The sequence below is a fragment of the Seriola lalandi genome, unplaced genomic scaffold (genome assembly GCF_002814215.2).
Source record: "Seriola lalandi dorsalis isolate HSWRI2012SDOR001 ecotype SW California unplaced genomic scaffold, Sedor1 jcf7180002054324, whole genome shotgun sequence".
Lineage (NCBI taxonomy): Eukaryota > Metazoa > Chordata > Actinopteri > Carangiformes > Carangidae > Seriola > Seriola lalandi.
The window spans coordinates 270,879-287,293 of NW_019524877.1; the positions used below are offsets into that span (position 1 = coordinate 270,879).

Consider the following 16,415-nt stretch of genomic DNA (forward strand, 5'->3'; position numbering starts at 1 on the left):
AACCGGTTGTCACCATAACAACGTAGGAACTGTCTCAAAAGAGCACGTAAGACTCAAAACGCAAAAGAACAACTAACACAAATTAAAAACCGATAAATATTTAGACCGGCTTTGCTCCTCCTTAACGCGAGCCAGTATAACTATCAATCATATTTTTTTCAATCTACGTTTCGATCACGGTGTTAAACTTACCGCGCGTTTTTTTTAACCGCCGACAACATTTCATAGAGGACCCCCTCGACGTGGTTGTTGCGGAAGTGAAAAGTCTACGTGGGGAAGAAAGGTTGGTCTGACCGTGTTTGAATACCGTACACACGAGCAGCACAGATGTCCAATCCAGGTTAGCTCTGTCTCTCGTCGAACCAGTCTTCCTCCCAACCCACTCCCACTCCCCCCCCCTCAGTTAGGCAAATGGACGCGTTGAGCAGCCGGGGCGTATAAATGGGACTGAGAGCCGACGACAGGCTGTAATGCTGCGCCGGGTGCGGCAGTCTCTCCGGCAGGTGCTGTTTCTGATGGCCCGGAGACCGGATCTACTCTGCGGGGCTATCGTGCTCGGCGTCCTGCTTATACTGGCTGTCAAGTTCACATGCAGGTAAACTGGACCGGCTTCTGTTAATTTTCTGTTAGTGTGAGCTTGTTTTTGTTGAACGAGGGTAACATGAAAACTACTGAACAGTATAACTGAACGGGTCACTGAGAGGTGTTGTGGGATTAGTAATCTGAAAATTAGCTGCTCATTATTATAATCTAGTCATAACCAGGTCTTTATTAAGTAGTTACGTTACATCTGACAGAAACTGACGTGTGCTGTAGGACAAGAGGATTAACTGATGCCTTAAACCGTTTAAACAGACGGTGTACTTCCATAGAGTGTCACTGTACTCCATTAATTATGGATTCTCGTGAAATGTTTTGGCTTCTGTATTTGTAAATGACCCCAAAGACAACAGTATAACGATCAACTCAGCCCTGTCATTAAGAAAATTTGCAGTTGGGGCCCCACTACTGACCCCTCCACCTATCACCCTCTGAATATGAACCGTGGCACCTCCAAGTTCCCATTGAGTCTTGTACAACCAGACCTCATGTGCTGAAGCAGTATACACTAAGTTGGCAGTTTATTATGAACACAGGTAAAACTCATGCGGCCAAATACAACAGTGCAATACATCCTACATCCACGAAGGATTCAGTCTTCTGTTTCTGTATGAATGATTGTTTTGGATGATGTAGTCTGCGTTGCTGTTGAAATGCATTGTTATAATGTTGACAGGTGTTTCAATTATGAGTCCAACCCATGCGAATCGATAAGGGTAGGCTAAACAACACACACGCCTCTTTGTATGACGCAGTACGATTCAACAGCATAACAGCAACATCTAAATCCAAGTTCACTCCATGTCATTTGGGTCTACATTATTTGATTAATCACATTTGTCAGAAATGAATACGACCGAAGCTCATAATATCCATATAGTGTCCTCCGTCTTCTGTCCTGTGGCTCTTGTGTCGTAGAGGGACCCTGTGTCAAAATGTAGTTTTAAGACCTTAATTGTTGTAGTTTATGTTGAACTCCTTTGTTGTAGGTCGTGTTTTATCAAATTGCTTTTGCTTTTTCTGTGTCTCAAATAATGAACATACAGAAAGTCTCAGGCAAGGCTGTACTGTTCCACCATAGGGAGAACTGTAAGGCTGCACCAACAATTGTCTTTGTACTACAGCTGCAGCTTTAAGTCGAACAACAGAAGATCTCTCTCTTTGATAAGTGATTTGTGGTTTTGATTTCTTTCTTTTTTTTTCAATTTCTTTTGTTTCACTTTTTTCTTTTCTTTGAATATTTTCCGGTTTCCTTTGTTTTCTGCAATGGTAAACTGAACATCTTACTTGACTGTTTATCTCTCAAAACAAGACATCTGAAGACATAAATGTGGAGTTTGGGAAGTTGGAATGGAAATTTTTAATTTTACTGACCTTACGACTTCTGAGTCAAGTAATGAAACTGCCATGAATAGTGGGAGTCAAAAGGGACCCAAAAACAAATCTTTGCCCTGTGGTCCCACAGGAGATTAATCTGACCAAGGACAAGAGGATTAACTAATGCCTTAAACCATTTACATAGATTGTTTATTTCCCAAGAGTGTTACTGTACTCATTTACTTGTGGATTTTTCTGAAGATCTTGGAGATCTTTTACAAACAAGACAAGAGTGTAACAACATACTCAGCTCTGTCATCGTTCCAGTGAATCCAGCTGTGGAGTTTCAGCTTGAAACATTGAAACTGAAACAAGTTGCAGACAAATTATCACAGGCACATCCTGCCTCTTTATCCTGTTCAGAAGAGGTAGAGGTATTGCAATCTTTTAATTTAGCAAAAGTAGTAAAATTATTTATGTCTAAAATATAGTACAAATAAAAGTTCATTCAAAATTAGAGCTGTAATGATTAGTCGATTGAAAACAAAATGAATCAACTAGACTGAAATGGTTAGCAGATTCACAAGGATGGACCAGAGTATGTTTGGCATTTTTGCTTGATAAATGACTTAAACAATCAGCTGATAAATTTGTCGATAGACTTATTGATTGAGTGGCTCATTGTTTGTGGACTAAACGCACACACTCACTCGGTAAACCCAGCTATGGAGCTTGCTGCCAGAGAGCTTGAGACTTTAAACAAATTGCAGACAAATGAGTTCAGGGAAATCCTTCTTCTCCCGTGGTTCAGTGACTGTAGTTGTGGCCGATTTTATCGTTGGAATAATTTTTTTTATGTACGGTAACACTAATGCCAAATGGTGCCAATATTGTCTCAGGATGTATATTGCCATACCCCATATTGTTGGTGTCATTATGAATCTTAATTTACACTATAATCTTTTCTTTTTCTTTCTAGCCGTGCCAAGAATGTGGTGGCAGCGGCTCGGCCTCCGGTGCGGTTCTTCTCTGCGGAGGCCCCGGTAGTCGACCTCTACTTGGGTCAGCTGGACCAGGTGAGAGTCAAAGACACAGACACCTGATGTTAAATATGTTTTTTTTCTCAGAGCATTTAAGCTACAAGTCTTAGTCCCTGGTAGTAATAAATTCAAGATCATAAACACAGACAGAATTGCAGCGATTAAGTCTAGAACATGTCAACAACATGAACATTTTCTCTCCAGGTGGAGCGTCTGAGGAGTATGGCAGAGGTGTCTCTCATCTTCTTCTATGCACCGTGGTGTGCTCACTCGATGGCTGCCCGACAGGAAGTGCAGCAGGTTGCTAAGAAGCTGGCCAAACAGGTACAGGGCACCTGAGGTCACAACGAGCACCACTCTGCAGGATTATTTAAATACCAAATAATAACCTCAAGTGACTGACAACATATCAGAAAACAAGGGCTTATTGTAAAATGCTTGTCAACTTACAGAGACACGTCAATCATCTGGAGGAGTAAATTTAACTTCTAAGATTCCATAAAGTAGGGGCTTGTTGTCTGAATTGCTAAGGCAGAGTGGTATTTAATTAGTAATTATACTGACAAAGAGCAGCGTAGAGCTTATCAGTTTATGTGGTGTTTATACAAATCTGTTGGAGTTATAAAATCAAATCAAGCATTAAATTCACAATGAAAAAGTTATTAACAAGATAAAGCCTTAACTCACACATGGCTGAGAATGGAATCACAACATACTCTGTCTGGAATTAGTTTTGTTTCTTTAACCCTGTCTTTCTGTCTTCCTCACACAAACACAGGTGCAGTTCGTGGCTGTGAACTGCTGGTGGAGTCAGGGGAAATGCAGGAGGCAAAACCGCTTCTACCAGTATCCCATCATCCACCTGTTTTATCGAAGGTGAGACAGAGAAGACTTTAAACAGTTGTAGTTGATGGTAAAGAATTGTGGGAAATGTGCCAGACCAGCATAACTGTATTCTACATGCATGACATAATAGTTATGACTGTTGTGACTTTTGAGGATATTTTCCCTTCACGGCTCAGTAATGGTAACTAACCCATTAACTGAAGTCTGTCACCTCCGCAGTTTCACTTGTTGGTCTATTCTGTATTCTGTTTCCCTGTTTTGGGTGGTTTCCTTATCTGACAGGACAGAGGGTGTGAAGAACCTTTTGCAAGGCTGATTAAACTCAAAAGTTTGAAATCTGCATTGTTTACTTCCATGTTCACTTTGCTAGTAGTCTTATCTTTCCTGCCCTTATTTAGTGGATTGCTGCGTTTATTGTTGCATTTCCCAACCCTAACCTTGTAGATCACTGGAATAGTTTGAAACTACTGGCAGGTGTATGAGTCCAAGAACAAATGAAACAGGAACACACACTTAAAGCTTTGCTCCATAAGACCTATATATGGTCAGAAACTTCCCAGGGTGCTTTTATCTCTTATCTTACATTCATTACTTTGTCAAAACTCAAATAAGATTTTAGCCGTCTTTCCTCTGTTTTTGTTATAACATTTGTAGAATGGATTTTCCGGATGTTTTCCTGGCTTTAACTGTTTTAACCAATTTTTTAAAAAGTGGCTCTTCAGTCGTCAATGTGATGTATAGACCACCAGAATATGTTGGTCGACTGTAGCTAACTTGCTGATATGCTTGAATTGTTTTTATGACAGCTTATTTTTTATGTTCATTTTCCAACAGTGCAGGAATAGAAGTACAGCATTAACCCTTACATGGGTAAATATAGTTATGAACATCTACGGTCTCCATGGAGACACCAAGAATAAAACTAGGACTGATCCATATGGGTGGTTGTACAATTGATGCAAAGCTGTAACTAAGAAAAGTTTAAATTATTGATTCAACTGCTGATTTTTCTTTTTGACTAATTGTTTAATTATTTTGTCTAAAAAAAATTACGTAAATAGTTAAAATAGTCTTGAATTAATAAGAAATACAAGATTTATCAAAATTAGCTTCCAAATGTGAAGAGCACAGAATCCTGTTGCCTTTCATTTAATCATTATTTTTACAGTTCATGACAACTTAGTAGAAGTCTGGGGTGATATCTTCATCTTGTTTTGTTGTTGTGAGGTCTCCAATGTGAAGCACTTTGAACTGCAGCATGTGTAGTCTAGTCAACTTCATTTATGTAGTCCAATATCACAAAAACTACCAAAGCACATTTGGGAAAACTCCCCAAAAAACCTTTTAATGGACCCCAGAAGAGCAACAGTGGAGGGCTCCTTCTTCCAGGAAGGATGGATATGTTAAACATGTCACATGCACAGAATAAAGTTAGTAAATTTACAATATGGACAATCAAGATGACAAAATTCTAGATAAATTGTAAACACAAGAAGAATGTGATCCAGAGAAAGTTTAGCAGCTTTCATGGGTATTCATGTTTTAAAGTGTAATTCCAACATCGATGTTTAATAACATCTTAACTTGTATAAGTGAGCTGTTAGTGGAAGATGACCTATCTGATCCATAATGTTGTTTGTCTTGGTTTCTGTGCTGCAGGTTTGGGCCTATAGAGTACAAAGGCCCATTTGTGGCTCCGTATGTGGAAAGTTTTATCCTGAGAGTCATCACACCGCTCACTTACCTCCCATCAAGAGCCACAGTTGAAGAGTTCCTCTCCTACCACGAGGTATTGTTTGGCGTCAGGCCATCTGATGGAGAGTTGGCAGAGAATCACCCACAAACTTTATGCTGGTCGATTTTTGTACTATAAAAAGTTGTAGTTGTGCTTTGATTTTTACTAAGTCTCTAAGGAAAGAAACGACCTGAATGTTTGAATTTCTTGGTGTTAAAAGTGTGTTAGAAATCTTGGGTGTTTATTTGAATGAAGCTATGTTACCATGTGATATCATTTGATATATTCTTTGTGTCTTCTGTATTTCTAGCCTCGAGTGGTGGGTTTTTTCCAGTTTAACTCCTCTCCTCAGCCGCCTGGGTACATCACATATTTGTCCTCTGCCCTGCAGGCCCTTAAAAGGGGTAAGAAGTGATCATACAGCACTGAGACCAGCTCTTACTTCTGAAACAGTAGTCGATGAATCAATTAGGCGATTGGCATTTGATAAATCTGCAACAAATAAAAATGCAATGAATGTGCTTAAAGAAAAAACGACTCAAAACGATTGACTAATCAATTTATCAACTAATCGTTGCAGCTATACTCTCAATATACTTTTTACATCTCTTCTTCACACAAAAGAAACATTTTGAAGAAGTCATGTTGGGCTCTGGGAACTTGTGACGGGGATTTTCCTCTTTTCTCTGCCATTTTGTAGACCAAGCATTTAATCGATTTAACTATTAAGTATTTGGCAGCTAAATTAATGATGAAAATAATTGGTAGTTGCAGCCTTAATCATGCCTAGAATGCAAGAGTGGATTAGGAATAATGGGGAAAGAATGGGAAAAGATAGCTACAGGTAATGTAAATAAAAGTCGGAATGTACAATAATGGATAAATACTGTGGGCAATGTCTATGCAGAAGTCCTGTGTGTGTTTCAAATGTACTGTAAGTGAGGATAGAAAGGACAGAATGTTTTCAGTCTTCTCTCCTGAACTTTGCTGTTTTTCTGGTGCAGATTACCGTGGAGTTGTGCGTTTTGGGGTTGTGACCAACAAACAGGTGGCTGAAGCCATCTCGCTAAAAGAAGATGAAACAGTTTACCTCCACAGAAGACTTAACTCCTCTTTGGTAAGCAATGGCATCAGACCACGATGGACCACAAAAAAATGGCTAGAAAATGTGATTAACCACGGTATCAATTTTAATAGAATTCTGGATGTATACTAAGGCATGTCACTGGCATCGTGCTGTACGTTTTTCTTTATTTTCAGATTTTCCCCCGAAGGGAACGTAACTTCACGTCAGAGGCCATCTGTAGCTGGGTGTTTGAACACCATGAGACCGTCCTCCAGTGGATGCAGCCCCCAGGAACAAAGTCCCGCCTCCTGGAACACGAGCTGACTAAAGGTCCTGCATTGCTGCTGTTCCTGCCGCACAATCCACTCGGGTCCAAGCCCAATCCCATACTACAGCAGGTGAGCAGTGATGTGATACAGTGCGCCAAAGCATCTCATTTAATTTCCTCAAGATAGGTAGGTTTCTTTGATACTAGTCTAATCTGGTTCTAATCCTACCTAAACCGTAGATCGTACCTTACTTTTGTAAACTTCATCTGCTCATCTCACTTGTGGTGTGCCACAGGGCTCAGTTTTAGATCCACTACTGTTTTCTGTTATCACGCTTCTTCTTGGGGACATTATTTGCAACTATAATATTAAATAAAATTTAGAATTTTACATTTTTATGCTGATGACAACCAGGTGTTTGCGTCAATAACACCTGGTGACATTGTCGTGTTTGTCTCATCCACTGCTGTAAGAAGATTAAATGCTAAATGTCCAACAGTCTCCTATAGCTAAACAATACAATATTCGGTTCATCTAGCTTCATTCAGTTTCCATAATGTCCTTGTCAGTGACTTTGTTAATAAATGTTAAACCTGTAGTTAAACATCTCCTATTCCTCTCCAACCTCAGTTTTGATGCTCAAGAAAGCAAGGTTATACACTCCTCATTTCTCTACTTAAAAAACATTCCACACAAAGGTTTCCTTTCCATTCCTAGTAGCAGGTTAGTAATTAGAGGTTACTAACTTGGAGGTTACTTGAGGTTGTAGTGTGATTAATATTTTTTTTATCTTTTCCTTTTTTCTGTACATTAGTTTAATTAACTTTGTTTTACTTTACTTTGTGAACCACAAGTAACTTTGTACATGTTCTGTACATAATTTTTGTTGTTGTTTTTTGCCACAGTTTGTATTGTTTTTATTATTTTTATCTTATTTCCTTTGTTTTGAAAAGTGCTATAGAAGTTATTATTATTATAATTATTATTACTGTTGTTGTTGTATTATATAATACTTTCATTATTATACTTTTTTTTGTCTTTCAGATTGCTGACATTGCTGTGCGTTACCATTCCTGTGACAATATTAACCACTCCAGCTTGGACAAAAACTCACTGTGCTGCCAGTCTGTTCTTCTCCCAGAGTCCAGTACAAATGTGTGTGAGGTGTGTCACAGATTGTCAGGGCCGAGTCTGACCAGCTCTTCCATACGCTGCTCGTTCCCCTCCGCATCTCAGGGAGGAGACGTGTTGCAGTTTTATCGCAGACACTGCTGCCTCCACCAACTACCTGCCCCCGTGTCCATAAAAACTTCAACCTCAGAGGGCTGTAGCAACCTTCTGAACAGCTACAGCCCCTTCAGTCAATACAGTGCCTGCTGCAGAAAAGTAGAACCTCAACTCAATGAATCACAAGCCAAAGAGGGGCCAGACGTACAAAGAGTTCCCCTTGCACCTCCTTCGTCGTCCATCCCTCCATCTTCTGTCCCTCAGCAGGGAGGAGATGGCATCACAGGACTCCGCTGTCAGACCAACAGGACACTCAGGTTTTATGTGCTGGATGTTGCTCTCAACTGGCCTCTAGCGGTGAGGCTCGGGGCAACAGGCAACAGGACTGCTTCTCTTCACCAGGAGGCCGGTACACCAGGTGATGGGAGCAGTGACAGGTCGTTTGCAGCTATTGTGAACCTGAAGGATGAGGTTCATTATGTTCTCCATCGCAGCCCAGCAACCACACTAACAGAGTCTCTGGGTAAGACGAGGACAGAATCATATTTACACTCAGTGGCCACTTTAAAATCTAATGCAACAGCTCAGCCATAAACTCTACCTTTACAAAGATAATAATGTTCATGTTAATGTTTTGTTTGATTCTGTCAGAGAGGTTTTGATAATAATCGTTCGATGGGGTCAACAGTGTACATTTTCAGACAGCCTCTCCTTAAAAGTTCTTTAGGTGCATTTCCACCACAGGATCTTTCCTCTAGTAGCAGGAACTTCTGAGGAACTTAGTTCCTCAAACTGTGTTCCCTAGGGTCTAAATTAATTTTTGAGAAGAAAACTTTACCCCTCAAAAAGTTTCTGTCCAGGGGGTTAGTACTTTCTGAAGGTACGCTACCATTTCCTGCAGCATTGTTTTACATCCAGTATTTTTAAATGTTGTTTTGCTTGTAGCTCGTTGCCGACAATAATGAGGAAATGGCAGCCCAACGACTGAGTCCAGCCTTTGTTTTCTATTTTTGGAGAAGGTGACATTACATACACATATAAATGATGTGAAAGTGACCATCGCACTTCTGGCACATCAGCAGCCAAAAATCTATTATCCAATAGCTTAGAATACAAAAGTGATCTCCAATGTATTTAAAATTCGTCACTGTCTTCGTCTGGTTTGAGTTACTGATTCTGTAAGCGGCTCAAGGTTTGCCACAATTTCAGCACATCACCCAAGAAATAAGTCTGAGGCAAACAACTAATTTTCATATCAGCAGATGAGCTGACACGGCTTAGTTTCATGGTGTTTTGCATACGGTGCACATATAGATGCTTTCAGGGAAGAGTCACCACAAAGAAATTTGCAATGAAAAGGATACAGGGTATTGTGACCTTTTTAAAGTATCTATCTGATGACTTTTTTGTTGTCAAAATTTTAACTTTAAACTTTTAAAGCTGTTTTAAGCTCCTACAGGATGTATAATGAAGTCACGGTGAGCTGTGATTTATTGTTTCTAATGAACAGTGCAGCACAGCACTTGATAACAGTCTAATGTCACCAAAAAGGCAACAAACTGCAGTTGTGAGTCCTGACCTTCTGTTCATGCTGCTGCTGTTGTAAAATTGTGACTGAAATCACACAACCTTCATGTCGTCCATTTAGACTGTATTTTATGTGGCTCGATTTTATACATTTAATGTGTTAAGTCTGGAAACAGCAATGCATAGAGACTGAGAAGAACAGTAATAATTTAAAGTAATAAGAATAATAAAAGCTGATTCACATTTATTCATGTCTTTTAAACTACAGGTAAAGGCACTGTTTGAATATGATCCTTATAGTAACTCTCTGTTTTCATGGTGTCTGTGTGTTTGTCTGTGTGTGTGTGCGTGTGTGTGCGTGTGTGTTAAAGAGGCCTTCATCAAGAACTTCAGTGCTCCCTACAGTCTCTTGCAAAGACACTTGGTCGGAGAGGAGAACAGAAAAGGAGGTGAGGAGGAAGCCAGGCGTCCAGATGAACGCCGGCGGATATCTCCCCGCCCCCTCATCACAGAACTGACCACCTCCTCCTTCCTGCCCTCCGTCATGGATCTTCAAAAGGTGAGAGAAGACTCTACAATATCTGTCTGGCCATTAAACTCTCGTCCCGTCCGCTCTGTATCCATTTGTGCATTTGTGTTAAGGAATTTAGCGACAGTCCCAAACCAGTTAAAAGAGAGAGGTAGAAGTTTATCATGACACACTCGCAGTGCGCCTGCATCATTTCTGACACATCATTCTCCAGTATATGTGCCAGAGGATGGAAGAAGCAAAATTTACAATTAAATTTGAATGTTTTTGTTAAATTAAATGTTTTTGCATTATCAGATGTTGTTCATGTCAAAGACGCAAACACACACAAAAACCCAATTCATGAAGTTAAACTAAAGAAAATAGTTTAACTAATAGTTTCACTACCCATTATCTTACACTTCATCTTACAATCACACTCAAGTCAAGTTAACGTTTATTTCCATTTAACAAACTGTTAAAAAATCACATAAAAACAATATATATTGAGTGCAGGAGGTGAAATAACCTAAACATAGTCAAAAAGAATGAATTACAAAGACAAATATAAATATGTGTGTGTTCTCCTGTAGGATGTGCTGCTGTTCTACTACACTCAGTGGTGTGGGTTCTGCTCCGTTCTCAACCACATCATCATCCAGCTGGCCAGGTTACTACAGGGAAACAGCACCATCACTGTGGCCAGGTGTGTTTGACTGTTTATGAAGGAGTTGTGGCACTACTCTGTAGGAGTAAAAGGAAAAGTAAAAATAATATAAATATATACCCACAATTCTCCTCTGCGTAGGGTGAATGTTGCCCGCAATGACCTTCCCTGGGAGTTCATGGCGGATCATGTTCCCTCTATTCTTCTCTTTCCCAGATACAGGTGAGAATAATCTCTCTGACACACACACACACACACACACACACAGAGAAACACACACACACACAGACACACACACACACACACACACACACACACACACACACACACACACACACACAGGTGCATTTTCAAGTAACACCTGGTCAAAATTAAAGGACACTGCATACAGTATTCATTCAGTTTTGACCCAGGCTTGTTTGTGTCTTTGTTAGATATCTACATATCTTATTATTTATATGTTTTGTAGTGTGTAACATTCATTTGCTGTTTATATTGTTTTGTTATACTGTATTTATTGTTGTCATGTTATTTTGCTCGGAACATCTGTCTATTTTAATCTATTTTACCTGGGATAAATATAGTAAATATTGATAGATATAATAATATAAAAAAAAGAATACAGTAAAATGAATAATGTTATAACCCCCAAAAGAAAATTGATCAAAAGAAGAAATAGAATTTTACAAAAACATTTCATCAAGATATTATAAGATATTATTATAAATAAATTCTGGTAGAATTGTTTTCACCCTTGGTTTCCCTGTTTCTTCTTCTCTTTAAGAAAACATCTGAGTGTGAAGTTTCCAGATGACCTGCCCATCACGTTACCCAACCTCCTTCACTTCATCCTGCAGCACTCTGGCTCCGTGCATGATGCAGACAAACCGGTGACATCATCCGTCAACGCCAACGGTTCAGGACCCAGCGCCATCCTCCGTGCAGAGTTCCTGGCACTCAAGCGCGAAGTTCAAGCGCTGCATCACGCCCGCGAACGACTTTCCAAACAGCTGGCGCAGCTGTGGCGCGACAACCGGCGCCTGACGTTTGACACTCGCAACTTAGAAGCCCAGAACGGCGAGCTGCAGCGAGAGATGCAAAGCTTAGAGGAGCAGCACCAGGAGAAAAGCCGGCAGCTCGGGGAAGCGGTGAGACGACTGCAGGAGCTGGCAGACACCTCAGAGAACCTGCTGAATGAAAACACGCTGCTCAGGATCCTGCTGAGGGCGCTGAAGGACAGGACGGAGGCCAGAGAGCAGGCGGAGGTGGAGAGGAAAGAGGCAGAACAGAAAAGAAGCCATATGGCCTCCTGACCACAAGTCTGCAGGGAATCCTGAGAATATCACAGAGACGAGGAAGAGAGAGGAACCAGGGCCAGGAAATGAAGAGAGGACGGAGAAAAGCTGTGATCAGACCTGAGATGTGGTGAAACAGGACAAAATGAAGCTGAAATGAGGAGGTCATGTGAAACCCACAGGGCAACGACCAAGTAGATTTTGTCAAAAGAGAAAATGAGGATGAAAGGACAGTCGACAATCTGTCGTAGAAGATCAGAAGGAAAAGAAAGGCTGCTGCCAATCACGACAGAAGTGAGGAAACATGTAAGAGGAAGAAAGTAGCAAAGGAATCAGCAGAGACAGAAATCTCCAAAGTGCTGTGATGATAGTGGGCTCATCCACTCTTAGAACAAACTAGTGTGGGAATTCAGTGCCAACCGTTCAGTTCCAACGACTCATTTCTCAAAGATGTAACGTCTGTTGACGGGTGAAAACGTAACGAGAGTTAAACTTTCTAAAAAGACTCTGCAGCCAAATTCTCTACGTTCCCTGAATGAACATAAATCCTCATATAGAAAACAATATTCATGTCACGGCCTTTTCTATGACCAGCAGCAAACAAATATAGTCCTGTCACTAAAAAACATTGAGGGAGGTGAAATGACCTGTAGCCTACTACACATGGTAAATGTAGTATAATTTCCACAGCACTAATTCCACCAGTCCAACAACAGAGTCGTGTTATTCTCTCCACTCCGCTGCTCAGTTTCTCTTTTCTAACAGAAATAATATTTTCACACTCCTGATTCCTGTTGTTTCTTCTCTGCCCTGCTCCTGATCAATGCTGAGCTCCTCTCAATGCTTCCCCTGAGCTTTTTTCACATTAAAAGCCTAGCTATGAAGGGAAGGCAGCCGGACTTTTAATGTGAAAATTTTGGAGGTGTTGAGGTATCTTCTTTTTACAGGTCCATAAATTCCAGTTTGGTTCCTGGAAAGAATCATATATTTTGGTAAGCTAGATGTAAAATGTGAGTGATCAATTGGTACTTCCTGTTATTTCTAAATACTAAGCTAGCACAACCTTGAGACTTTTATTCTGAAGGTAAGAGGGGAACTTCACATGCAACATGTCAAATGTGTCTAGAAACTCACAATTCAGTATAAATGAAAAATAAAGTATCTAATAATAAACACATGAGTAATACATTTTCAATGGGGTTTGAATGGTGCAGCTTCTTTCATGGAAATCCATCTGAAAATCAATAATAAACTCAAGTAATTGAACTAAAATAACAGCCTCAGAACTTTGTCTCTATATTTCCTGGAATTAGACCAAACTACAACTGTAGTTTTACACTGTAAAATAAAGTTCAAATCATGGTGGCTTAAAAACATTGCTCAGGGGGAGCAACGTCTGACATGACTCTTGCTGTAAGAATTAGTGCTGTGGAAATGTAAATTATAGTTGAGACAAGACAGAAGTAAACAGGGAGGAGGTGTTGTGTTGGCGTTGACTGGGGAGCAGGGAACCTTGGAAATAAATGGTTCTTCTCTGCCACTGAGGTAAATATAAAAGCCACTATTTGAGAATTAACAGTAAGCTCTTTCCTGCTGCTTTACAATCCTTTAAATTAATGCACAGTAGAAGCTTAATGCGCGACCACAGGTTAGTGATGTAGAGTTTGGCTGCAGGAGAAAGGGCTACTAATGGAGCGGAGATTTATTTAATCCTGAAGACATGGCACCTGCTCATCGAGCAGGAGGTGAGCTTATGAGCACTTCCTTTGTTTTGTTTTTTTGTTTCTTTTTTTTTTGAAGGGGATAAAGTTCTTTTGTTAAACTGATCTATTTTTACAGGAATCCTTGAGTCACTAAAATATAATTTCTGTGTAACTATTCAGGTATTAAGAATGAGATGCTGCAATTGTTTACATGTGAAATATTGCACCTGTTTTTACTGATTAAAAATCTTTCATCTTATCGCTGGCCTGTTTATATTGCCGTTGACATGCAGGGTTGTGCATTCAAGGTTGGATGGTGGGTCCGGGTGGGCGGAGCTTGGAGGTGTGACAGAGTGGTGACTGCTTTGTTGTGACATCACAAAGTTACAGAAGTCCTTACGGCTCATTTTAAGCTCAGTTTCTGAATACAGGCTGTGTGCATTTCTCTGCGGACTGAGCACTTTGATACTTTCACAGTGTTAATATAGAACCTAAACCTGATCTATAATCTACCTTTACACTATAAACGACCTTTAAAACAGCTGCTGTGACTGATGAGATTAATGACATTGAACCGCACAGTTAAATTTGATAAATGAGCTTTAACTGTTTCGATGATGCCCCTTAGGGCCCAGGAATATGAATGCAGTTTTATCCTTTAGGGAACGTAGAGTGACAACAGACCGGCACTGTGTGACCATGAATCCAGTTCGACTGTGTTCAGCAAAGTCCTAAATGCCAGAATCTAATTTGGAGCAGCAGGAGCATGTGCTGTTAATTTAACTCTCAGTGAAAGGTCGTCTTCAGTTAGTGTCATGCACAGTTAACCTCTCACTCACAGATGTTTCTGTTTCCTGTTCTTAAAAATACCACAAGCTGCACTCACTGTTTGTCTTTATTCTTCAGTTATATTTGAAAATGGCGATTTATATGGTGTTAGCTGCTTCGGACTGAGACAATACAAAAGACAACAGTAGTAATTATTTCCCTTGACAACAGGGTACTGAGGGTAATGCTAGGCTGGATTTACATTGAAGATTTGTAGGTTATTTTTACTTAAGCATGTTAAAGCTTTAAGTTTACTTTCATTGCATTAATGTAAATCTACATGTTTGCGTTGAACATTAAAGTAAAGCACAATAGTGTTTCTCCCAGAGGCCACTTCAGTGAAAGAGAGGGTTAAGAAAAAATCAAAACAAATGTGAAACCAAAGTATAAATATAAAAAAAAAAATAACGTACATCAAAATCCCTCTCATGCACAGATCCTTGGTTTGGGATAGGGTTGGGTCAGTGAGGTTCGCACAGACGATTCAAGCTGATCTCATGACGAGGTTGGCAGAGAAGGTGTCGCCCACACTGTGGGAAAACTGTCCGATCTGCAGTCACACATTCTTCTGCACAAACTGTAAGTACATTTAATATTCATGAAATAAAAATGTTGCACCAAATACGATCTTTCAAGTAATGATGATCTTTTGCGTCTTACATCTTTCTTTCTTTTCTTCTTTTTTTTTTTTAAATGTATGCATTTGTGAGTAAGTTCATGTTCTGGCCTGTATTCACTGTCACCTTTGATATGAATTGTTCACAGGGACAATGGCAAATGCACAAGTGCCTGTTGGTGAGTCTGTCCTCCTCCTCACATGAGCAGCGGAGCTCTAATTGAAAAATTAATTCGATTCCAAACGATGTGCCTGTCCTCACCTCTCCCTCCTTGTTTCGTGCAGCGACAGTCGGCCCATTGGGAGACAGTCCGGTTCAGATTGTCTGTCCTAAGTGCAACCAGACGGTCCTCACCAAGGTGGACTACAGCGCCGGTCTGCTCACCTACCTGTTCTGTGGCGGCCTCTTCTTCTGTGGGTAAGAAGGCGTCACTTCGTCACACTATTCACCAAAAAAGAAATAGTTGGATATTTAATAGTTTTTTTTTCTCTGTTAATTATTGACCTTTAAAAGTATTGATAGGCTGAGCATGTTGTCCTCTCCAGCTTTGTTTTAGGTTGCTGTCTCATCCCGTTCTGTGTGGACCGGCTGAGAGACGCCAAGCACACCTGTCCTACCTGCAAGGCTGTTCTCGGCCTGTATAAACGCTTATAACTGATGATAGAGCTGCAACGATTAGTTGGTTAATTGATTAGTTAATCAACAACAAATTAACCATCAGTTATTTTGATAATTGAACATTTATTAAATATATTTTTTAAGCATAAAAGCCAAACATTTGCTGGTTTCGTGCTTCTTTAATGTGAGAATTTGATGCTTTACTTCGTCTACATGATAGTAAACTGAATAGGGCATTTTCCACCATTTTGTGACCTTTTATACATAACAATATTAATCATGAAAGTAATGATTAGTTGCATCACTAACTGATATGTTTCCCTACCCAGGGTTAAACTTATAGCACATTCACCGGTCAGCAGTTTCCTCCTGAATGAACCAGTGTTGAACTCAATAAATTGAATTATGCTGAATCTGACAGTAATAAAGATTTCCACTGACAATGTTATATGTCGACTCATGCCTCTTATTCAGTTGTTATTTGCAGCATTAAGTTTTGCAGTGTTACAGCGGAGACTTAACAGCTCAAACTGTGTGTTGGTGCAGATAAAA

General features: G+C 40.0%; 2 protein-coding genes across 2 annotated transcripts; both read left to right on the plus strand.

Annotated features, from left to right (window-relative positions):
• The first annotated feature begins 288 nt into the window (after nt 1-288).
• Nucleotides 289-14,059, plus strand: txndc11 (thioredoxin domain containing 11). The gene is made up of 13 exons (XM_023407002.2): nt 289-595; nt 2,897-2,993; nt 3,162-3,281; nt 3,736-3,833; nt 5,463-5,592; nt 5,849-5,942; nt 6,543-6,655; nt 6,799-7,002; nt 7,918-8,623; nt 9,999-10,186; nt 10,729-10,841; nt 10,944-11,024; nt 11,587-14,059. The coding sequence occupies exons 1-13, from the start codon at nt 471-473 to the stop codon at nt 12,113-12,115; spliced, it is 2,598 nt and encodes an 865-aa protein (XP_023262770.1). The 5' UTR covers nt 289-470; the 3' UTR covers nt 12,116-14,059.
• Nucleotides 14,060-14,156: 97 nt separating this feature from the next.
• On the plus strand, nt 14,157-16,311 carry LOC111655550 (LITAF domain-containing protein). The gene is made up of 4 exons (XM_023406998.2): nt 14,157-15,207; nt 15,394-15,423; nt 15,530-15,662; nt 15,791-16,311. Exons 1-4 carry the CDS (start codon nt 15,057-15,059, stop codon nt 15,897-15,899), a joined length of 423 nt encoding a protein of 140 aa, XP_023262766.2. The 5' UTR covers nt 14,157-15,056; the 3' UTR covers nt 15,900-16,311.
• Nucleotides 16,312-16,415: the final 104 nt, after the last annotated feature.